Source organism: Nematolebias whitei, chromosome 18 (assembly GCF_014905685.2).
Source record: "Nematolebias whitei isolate Nwh7 chromosome 18, NemWhi1, whole genome shotgun sequence".
NCBI lineage: Eukaryota > Metazoa > Chordata > Actinopteri > Cyprinodontiformes > Rivulidae > Nematolebias > Nematolebias whitei.
In genome coordinates, this window is record NC_056515.1 from 39,336,486 (window position 1) to 39,346,206 (window position 9,721).

The 9,721-nt window shown below is 44.3% G+C and overlaps 1 protein-coding gene across 2 annotated transcripts in view; it reads right to left on the minus strand.

Moving 5' to 3' along the window:
• Nucleotides 1–9,520, minus strand: part of ccni (cyclin I) — a 12,943-nt gene extending 3,423 nt beyond the window's left edge. For both annotated transcript variants that reach the window (XM_037691746.1, XM_037691745.1), the window contains exons 1-5: nt 9,279–9,520; nt 6,158–6,317; nt 2,401–2,535; nt 942–1,016; nt 719–859 (exon numbers count right to left, since the gene is read on the minus strand). In XM_037691746.1, the coding sequence (XP_037547674.1) occupies nt 719–859; nt 942–1,016; nt 2,401–2,535; nt 6,158–6,271 (465 nt within the window). In that variant the 5' untranslated portion in view covers nt 6,272–6,317; nt 9,279–9,520. The remainder of the gene's footprint in view (nt 1–718; nt 860–941; nt 1,017–2,400; nt 2,536–6,157; nt 6,318–9,278) is intronic.
• Between the last annotated feature and the right edge of the window lie 201 nt (nt 9,521–9,721).

Below are 9,721 nucleotides of genomic sequence, written 5' to 3' on the forward strand. Positions count from 1 at the left end.
ATATACACACATATATATATACATACATATACACACATATATATATATTTTGTTTTTACTCTGTCAAATTAAATTTCTGAATAAAAACACTGAGAAAAATAAACGTGGCAGAGACGATACAAGCGTTAAATATTAAACGTTTTCTGAATCTGAAGCCGTATTTTTTGTCCAAACACGACGTTTGTTTCAAAGTTTTTACTTGAACTCAGTTTACGATTAATTCAGCCGACAGTGTTCAGAACGCGTCGTTCTCTGACCCGGTTTAGTCTGGATTATTTTAACGACGAGTGTTATCAAACGACCTGTTTTGAACAGAACCAGGCCGAGTTCGTTCATTTATTACAAATTACACGGTCGATGTGTTTCAGTGATTTTTAACCGTCGGTGGTGGACACCGCTAACGCTAAACCGCTAACGCTCGGACGACCGTCACGCTGTCGCACAAATTCGTCTCCCTCCAGTTGAAGCTGCGATCGATCAATCACGTCTCGCCCGGACCGACTCTTAAGACACGCCCACAACTGACAGGAACAGACTTCAAAGTGGGCGAAACAATTTAGTGGAAGCTAATTCTGCTAACGGTACATAGTTAACACAAACATTAATCTTTGAAACAAACAATTAGTTCTGCAGACAACCACAAACTTTTGTGACAGCGAATATGACTGTGAAGAGCGCGTGCGTGCGTGCGTGCGTGCGTGCGTGCGTGAACACATACAATGTGCAGGAAGTCCAGCGCTGTGGCGGTGTGCAGATCCCAGTTCAGTTTGTCCAAGATGATCCTCTCCATCCTCAGGATCTCTGACGGAGAGCAGCCACACTCACTGGAGGCAGCCAGCTCCTTCAGAGAGGGAACACACTGACACACACACACACACACGTTGACCCGTCTGATCCTCCACGTGCGCTGTAACGTTTGTGATCAATCCTCGTGCGCTCACCTCGTCCTCCTCGCAGGTTTTAGCTGCCAGGAAGAAGCAGGCGATGGCGATGCAGCGCAGGTACTTGGGCCGGGCCTGAAAACAGCAGCAGGTCCGAGTCAGATGCTGGAACCAGCTGATGACGACACACCAAACAAAACTCTGACGATAAAAGGTTTGTTTCCGTTCATAAGCTCGGCAGGTTAGTTAAAAACACCCGATGTTTGTTTGTTTGTTTGTTGTTGTTCTGATCTGATGCTACAGAGTCCTGGACAGAACAGGAAGCTGCTCCCTGTCAAAATTAAAGTCCTACAAAGCTCCGTCTCACCTTGTGCATATTTTCCTAACAGAGCACTTTGCCCTCAGACTACAGGTTTACTTGAGGTTTCTAGAGTTCTACAATTGTGGCTGCACGTTGGAGCTTCTGTAACAACTCTTGAATGAAACCAGGATGAGCAGCTACGACATTTAATTTCCCTTTGGGATTAATGAAGTATGTTTGAATTGAATTTGGATTAAAGGTAGAATGGGAGGCGGAGCTTTCAGTTCTCTGACTCAAACTTCCAGTTTCTGTGCGTGAGGCAACACTTTGTCTGAAGGGAAAGACTTCAGCCTAATCTTAAAATAGGGCCCAAAAGTCTCAGGTTCAATTCCCAGCCTTGCCCACATGTCGTGGTGTCTCTGAGCAAGACCCCTAATCCTTAACTGCTCCCAAGCGCTTAGAGCTGCCCACTGCTCCACCTGGATGTCTCTCAGGTGTGATGGTTAAGTGCAGAGAACTAACGTCGCTGTTGTTTGAGACGTACAGTGACGACAGCACGTCACTTTAACAGTAGTTGGGGTCGGCTTGGGTTTCCTCAGTTATCCCTTAGTTCTGCTGCTATAGGCTTAGACTGACCACATGTCCTCACTCTGCTGCTGCTTTCACTTACTCGTCTATTCAAGTTTGTATTTCTGTCATTAATGTTTTTCTTTGTTTACACCTCGACCACAGGAGCCACACCTGGACCACAGGAGCCACACCTGGACCACAGGAGCCACACCTGGACCACAGAAACCAGCACCTGTTCTGGCACCAGGACAAGTCATTCGGTCTCTTAACTCCAGCCAGTGGAGCCACAGCGGTCTCTCCTGAACCTGGTTCTGGTCCTGCTGGAGGTTTCTTCCTGTTGAAGGGAGTCACTGCTCAGGGTGGGAGGTTGAGATGAAGATGAACATCTTCAGCCTCTTCCATAACTTGTAGAACGTGTGTGAAAGGTTTTGTGTCCTGAGATGTTTGTTGTTATAAAAATAAACCGGTCTAAACTGTCCGCATCAGTTTGGACCACCTGACCCGGCTCCTGCTGGACCCCTGAAGCTCTGCTGGCTTTAAAGACTCGACGTTCATAAATTCTTCTACAAACGGTGAACGTTGGTCCAGTTTGTCCTCGTGTCTGTGAATGTTTTTGTTTTCAGAAGTCAAAGATTCGTTGCGCTGTACCTTGATGGGAGCCAGGAAGCGGTCGAGGACGCTCACGGCCAACGCCAGGGTTTCTGGGTAGAGCCGCAGGTCACTGTGGAGCGCCGTCAACCAGCGGACCGCCTCGTCCCTCTGGGCCGGGGAGACGTCTGCATCCTGTAAACAACAAACAAACAACCTGATGGACTTCAAAGACAACAAATATTACAAAATAACCGTCCTACAGCAGATTGTTGAAGCTCGGGGTCAGTGAACGTGTCGTCAGGTAAACGGCAGAAGTCGCATCATTTGATGCAAACGGTTGAAATCATTGATTTGTTGGCAAAATAAATAAAAACATTTGGTGGAAATAAAATATTGTCTTTCATTTCAAACATCCACATAACCGGGACCTAAATATAAATCTGTGCAACTTTCTTCCTTTTGTTTTGTTTACGAGTTTAGACGCCAACGCAGAGAATATTTCTGACGGTGCGTTCATGATGAGTGGGAATTTATCATTTTCTCCCACTGCAGCTCGATCAACTCATTAGTATGCTGTTTATCTCCGTACGTTCTACTTTCCCAGGTTCAGTGAACGCAGCATGAGTTTACTGCTCTAAACGGACAAAGTGCTTGTGGTGGTTCTTGACTGAGCCGTTTAAAGTCCAAATTTTATCGCCTGAAACAACAGGAACGAGGTTTTAATCCTGAACACGGCCTCCATCTTTGACCTCTGACCTCCTCAGCGTGGTAAAGTTTGAAAAAGCCTCGTTTTGTTGACAACGTCATGGCTACAAAAACAAAAAACTGCCTCCGTCTGTGTTTTAGCAGCTGATTTTCCTAAATATTTATTTTAATGTTTGTCACTTTGTACGTCACCCATCCTTCTGGAGTTATCGAGCACCGTAAAAGGAGATGAACGGTTCAGATTTATTTCTCTGGGTTGAGGCTGATTTGGCGCCGACGCTGAACTAGAAGCAGCTGATGTCAAAGGTCAAGAGTCCAACGGGTCCGGTCCGTGAGTTAAACTGTAACGTGACACCGTGTGGCAGCTCGGATCTTCTCTCCCCAAACTGAAAAAGAAAACGGGTCCGTTTCCAACAGTCTGCCGGGTTTTTTCTTCCAGAGCGTCACGGTCGAGTCCTCCGTTCATTCGTGATGTTGGGGAAGCTCTCGGGTGTGACGGGACGTTCTGAGACGACCCGGAGCTTTGCTGTACAACCGAGCCCTTTAACCCTCATTAAACCTGCAGCGGCTCTTACGCCTGTACTTCCTGTCTACAAACCCGGCTGAAGAGTCTGAAATGGATCCTGGATGATCCGGTTCCAACAGAAAGTTCCTTGCCAGAAGTGAAGCTGCAGATCTAAAACTAAAATCCTGGCGGAGTCTCTCAACAATAAAATGTGTCCGCTCCAAACGAACCTGGAGTCCTGTCACACCACGTTAAACAGAAATAAGAACCGATTGTTTAGGTTCATGTCGGTTTAAAGGAAACTGCGACAAGACGGATCTGGAGAACAATGTTCTGAAGTGGACTCCAACGATTCCTGCTCTTCGACGTGTCCTCAACCCGCCCTGTGCTCCCTCCTGAGGTTGGGTCCGTTTCAAACTTTCAACTCGAGATGCAAACAATGAATGTGAAACACTGAGCTCAGACAGAATGTGGTAGTAGCTGAGAGTTGCTCCCAACACAGTGACAGATTCACAGAACAGCAGGAGATTGTGGATTATTAAAATATAACTATTTTTCATCAAGACCTTAGTCTAAAGCAGAGGTTCCCAACACTTCTCCTTGAGGAACACCATCGTGCATGTTTTAGTCGTTCTCCTACACCTGATTTCAACAAATGGGTAATAACTGACTTCTGCAGAATGTGAGGAAGTATCAGGTGTGTAGGCACCTGGGGAGCAATTAGGGATTAGGTCAAGTCAAGTCAAGTCATCTTTATTTGTAGAGCACAATTTAAAACAGATAAACTGTTATCAAAGTGCTTAACAGAAATGTAGCAAAACATAGGCAGCAAAACAAAAAACATCATACAGAATTAAAATTACTGGAGCAATAACACACACTAATGATCACACTAAGGAAAAACAAGCAGTAAAAATAAACGTCAATCATAAAACAACAGAATTTAAAATGAGGTAACACAGAACAAAATAAACTAACTCACACAGTATTAAACGCCAGAGCAAACAGGTGCGTTTTAAGGAGGGATTTGAACATCAGGAGGGAGGAGGCCTGCCTGATGTTGAGGGGCAAGTTGTTCCACAGGTTGGGACCTCTGACTGAAAAAGCTCGATCCCCTCGGAGCTTCAGGCGTGATTTTGAAACGACCAAAAGAAGCTGGTCCGATGATCTCAGGGCCCGAGACGGAACATATGGTTCCAGGAGCTCGGAGAGGTAGAGGGGTGCGAGGCCATTTAGGCACTTATATGTCAGGAGGAGAATCTTGAAGTCGATTCTGGATCGCACAGGAAGCCAGTGAAGGGAGGACAGAACAGGTGTGATGTGCTCAGACCTACGTGTACCAGTTAAAAGCAGAGCAGCTGCATTTTGGACGAGCTGGAGACGTGAAATGGACGCCTGACTGACCCCAGCATAAAGTGAGTTACAATAGTCCAGGCGGGTTGTGATGAAGGCATGGACTAATGTTTCAAGGTTGGGTCTGGATAACACTGGCTTGAGCTTAGCTACCTGCCGCAGTTGGAAACAGAATATGGTGTAACACCGGGTCCAATGACCGAACCAGAACCAGCTCCTCTGAACTTGTTTCACAAACAAAAAGCAAAAAATATTAAATCTCTAAACGTATAAAAAACCTATAAACATATTAATCTCTAAAACTAAACCTAATGCGCAGCGGGCGGTGGTGCGGGGTGGTCGACCCCCCACTGTTTTTATTTTTTACGTGCCGCACGTTTCTTTCACTTTTGCAGCTTAATAATAATAAGAACTAATAGTTTTGGTTTTCCTGTGCAGTATGATAAATTGTAGGGGCATAATAAATGCTCGTAATGTTTGGTTGGTCTTGTTTTTTAGTAAATAATAACTTTTTTTGCAGTTTTATTTATTTATATATTTTTGCATCTTTAGATCTTATGACGTCATCAACTACTCGAGTTCTACTCGAGTTTTATTATGTTAATGTTGAGTTTTAAAATTATGCATTTGTTCAACCCCTAGTCTCTGAGCAGGACACCTAATCCCCAATTGCTCCCCTGTCGCCTACAGAGCTGCCCACTGCTCCACCTGGGTGTATCTCAGGTCGGGGGGGTTAAATGCAGAGAAGTAATTTCACCATTGCATGAGAACATACGCTGATGACAACACACGGTACTTTACTTTACTTTCCTTGGAGCAGGGAAACAAGTGAAACCTGCAGGATGATGTTCCTCCAGGACCGAGGTTGGGAACCTGGTCTAAAGGCTGGACCGCCTGTGCGTGATAGAGCTTTGTAAACAAGTTGACCTGCTGTTTGTCGTCTCAAACCGATCAATGGATAACTTATAAACAAATAAACAAACAGTGGCAGCACGATGACCCAGTTGCTCCTGCGAGCCGCGGTGCTTCCCACAGATTCAGTTTCACTTTCAGAACCACGCCAGGATCAAAAGGAATGCTGGGTTTGAAACTGTTCGGGTTTTTCCTGTTTTCACTGACGCAGATGAAGGTCAGAAATCAGCTGGAGGGGTGTCATGGAGGTAAAAATAGAAAGTACAGCACCTCGTTGAGTCACCGTGAGAACAAAGGTAAACACACACGTCTTCTAGGACCGTCCAGGTAAAGGCTCACCTGTGAGGAGGGCTTCTTGGGCACGTAGACCGTCCACATCCTGGCTTCCCTAGAGGCGGCCTTCTCTAGCAGAAAGGCCAGCCTCTGGCGTCCCCAGGGTTGGAACAATTTCATCCTGTCCTCCCCAGGTCGAGCCTACCTCCCCACTGGATGCAGCTACCTGCAGGGCGACACGTCAGACTCGGGTTCAAACACCAACATTTACTGGTTTACGTCAAAATTTACACCAAGTTCTTGAGAGTCGGACTGTCGGTGTGGTTTAAGGTTTTAGTTTCAGAGCCCTGACTCGGGTCTTGGTCAGGCTGCAGTACTTTTCATTCAACCTTTATTTCTACAGGTTAGTCCCACTGAGCCTCATTTACAAGGGAGAGCTGTTTTAACAAAGAGTGATTGGACAATCATTAAAGAAAGCGTACTAATGAGAGCCAATGAAAGAAAATGGTCTTAAAAAACAGCTGGCTTGTAATGCGGAGTAGAAAACTAAAACTAAAACGTTAGTTTTGCCATGAACTTATCAGATGTTTGAAGCCACTTCGAGAGCTTCAGATCTTTTTGATCTCCGTCGCCCTGAAACTGAATAAACCTGCTCTCACCTGACAACACGACTTAATGTTTTTATCTTGTTTATTTTACCATTAAACAGCTATGACTGGTCCATGTTTGTTTCCAACCACAGACCCAAACATGAGTTTAGTTCAAGCTTAAAGTTTAGCTCACGCTGCAGCCGAAGAATGAGCTCCTGAAACAGAACGAACGGGTTTAAACGACAACAGAAACAGATTTTTCACAGAATAAAGTCATTTAGGGTTTTAACACATCGTTGCAGCAATTTGCCACATTGGACTTTTGTTAGATTCCTTTAGACCAGGCAGTGAACTCTGGACTTATTATAAAACATCTGCGCAGCTTTTTATCTGTCAGGAGGCACAAAAAGGTAAATTTACAGAGTAAACAAGGAAAATAACATTTAACACTTAAATTCCTGCAGCAGTTTGAGGCAATATGAGATTTTATGCTCTAATATACAGGTGCTGGTCATAAAACGAGAATATCATGAAAAACATGATTTAATTCAGTAATTCTATTCAAAAAGTGAAACTTGTATATTATATTCATAATTTTAATATTAATATAACATAATAATATTGATGATTATAACAGACAACTAGTACAAACACCTAATTCAGTATCTCAGAAAATTAAAATATAGTGAACAGGATCAATATTGAAGAACCTGGTGTCACACTCTGATCAGCTGATTAACTCCAAACATCTGTAAATGGTCTCAGTCTGGTTCTGTAGCTGCACAATCATGGGGAAGACTGATGACTGGACACTTGTCCAAAAGACAACCATTGACACCTGCACAAGGAGGACAACCCGTCAACAGAACTGAGCACCCCACCTACCAAACCGAACTCCCCCACACAGCGCCAAGCTAGCTGCGCGCAATACAGGCGCTCTAGCTAAAAAGCTAAAGGTTCCTCTTCCCTCGTGCTACCCCCCCCCCCCCCACACACACACACACCCACTCAAAAACAGTTGTACAAGCTGCACTGAGACATATCTCCGTCCCTCCCGTCAACAAAAATCATGGATTAGATGAGCGCCCCGCCATGGTGAGTTAACTGGGGGAACACTGCAGACGTGTGCAGGACATGGGGTCCAGCTGTCTCGTTCCTTGTGTCGAGCCACTCTTGAACAAGAGGCAGCGTCAGAAACGTCTCACCTGGGACTGATGCTGAGCGGTCCAAAGTTCTGTTCTCTGATGAAAGTACATGTTGCATTTCTTTTAGAAATCCAGGGCCCAGAGTCTGGAGGAAGAGGAGAGGCACAGAATCCATGTTGCTCCAGGTCCAGTGTCAAGTTTCCACAGTCAGTGATGGTTTGGGGCCACGTCTTCTGCTGGTGGTGGTCCACTGTGTTTTCTGAGGTCAAGGGTCAGCGCAGCCATCACCAGGAAGTTTTAGAAACTTCCTGCTTCCAGCTGCTGACCTGGTTTAAGGACTATGGTGTCCATGTTCTTAACTGGCCAGCAACCTCGCCTGACCTTAACCCCATAGAAGATCTATGGAGTATTGTGAAGAAGATGTGATACACCAGAGCCAACACTTCAGAAGAGCTGAAGGCCACGATCAGAACAACCTGGACTCTCAGAACCTGAGCAGAGACACAGACTGATCCACTCCATGACACGATGCACTGATCCAGAGATCCAGACACAAGGAGCAACAACTAAGTACTGATGCTGAACATGCTCATATTGAGTATATATATATATATATATATATATATATATATATATATACACACATATACATATTGAATATGATCTTATTGAGCATGCATCAGGAGAACATGATCATACTTTTCTAAAAATCATTGTTTTTATTGGTCTTAAGTAATATTCTAATTATCTGAGATACTGAATTTGGGGTTTTCATTAGTTGTCAGTTATAATCATCAACATTAAAAGAAATAAACATTTAAATATATCAGTCTGTGAGTAATGAATTAATATAATATACAAGTTTCACTTTTTGAATGGAATTACTGAAATAAATAAATAAAATTTTACGACCAGCACTTTTATGTATGTATGTATATATATATATATATATATATATATATATATATATATATATTTGTATGGATGTTTACTAACATTTTACTTGATCTAAGAACGAAATTTAAGTTCGTCATCGCTGAAACCACAAATCTTTTTACGTTTTATTTGTTTTGCTTTCAGTTGTAGTTTATTCAGCCTATTTCAGATGCTGACAGTGACTCTGGTGAGTTATTAAAATGTTAAATTAATGTAAAACAGACGGAACCTCCGACAGAATTCTGGTTTTACAGAATTTATCTTCAACCTCGAAGCGCAGGAACGCTTGTTAAAATGAACCCGACTAATATCTGGAGCGGAGCTAGCTTGACGCGCTACCAAGCTAAAGAGCTACAATTACAGTTTAGTTAAAATAAATGCATATACACCCAGCTCAGTGTTTGCTTTTAATATTAAATAACACAAAATAAGGTGCTTACATTGTGCTTTAATTGTGAAAGCAGCAAGTGACGTTTATATGTGCGACTCGAATCCAGTAATTACACGGAGCCCTACCTCCCCTGCGAAGCGGAGAAAACCACAGTTGGGTTTCATCCGGTCCTCTCGATCCGAGGCTGGAGAAAGACGGGCGGAATCGAGTACCCGAACCCCGGTTTAGTCGTCCATGGTGCGAAGTGTCAGGGAAGGGGGTCGTTACAAAAACCACTTTAAAAGAAATGAACGGAACATGGACGGACGCGCCTACTTCCGAGGAAGGGACCCTGGTGGAAGGAGACGCTGCTAGGCTCCGCCCGCCTGCGGAAGGAGCGGCGTTGCGTAACAATCCCAAGAAGGGGTCTCTGCAGGCAAATTCGGAAGGCGTATCTGGGCGCTCATATCTGATTGGACTATAGGAAAGTGGGCGTATCTGGGCGGTCATATCTGATTGGACGATAGGAAAATGGGTGTTTCTGGCCGGCCGGATCTGATTGGACGATAGAAAAATGGGCGTGTCTGGA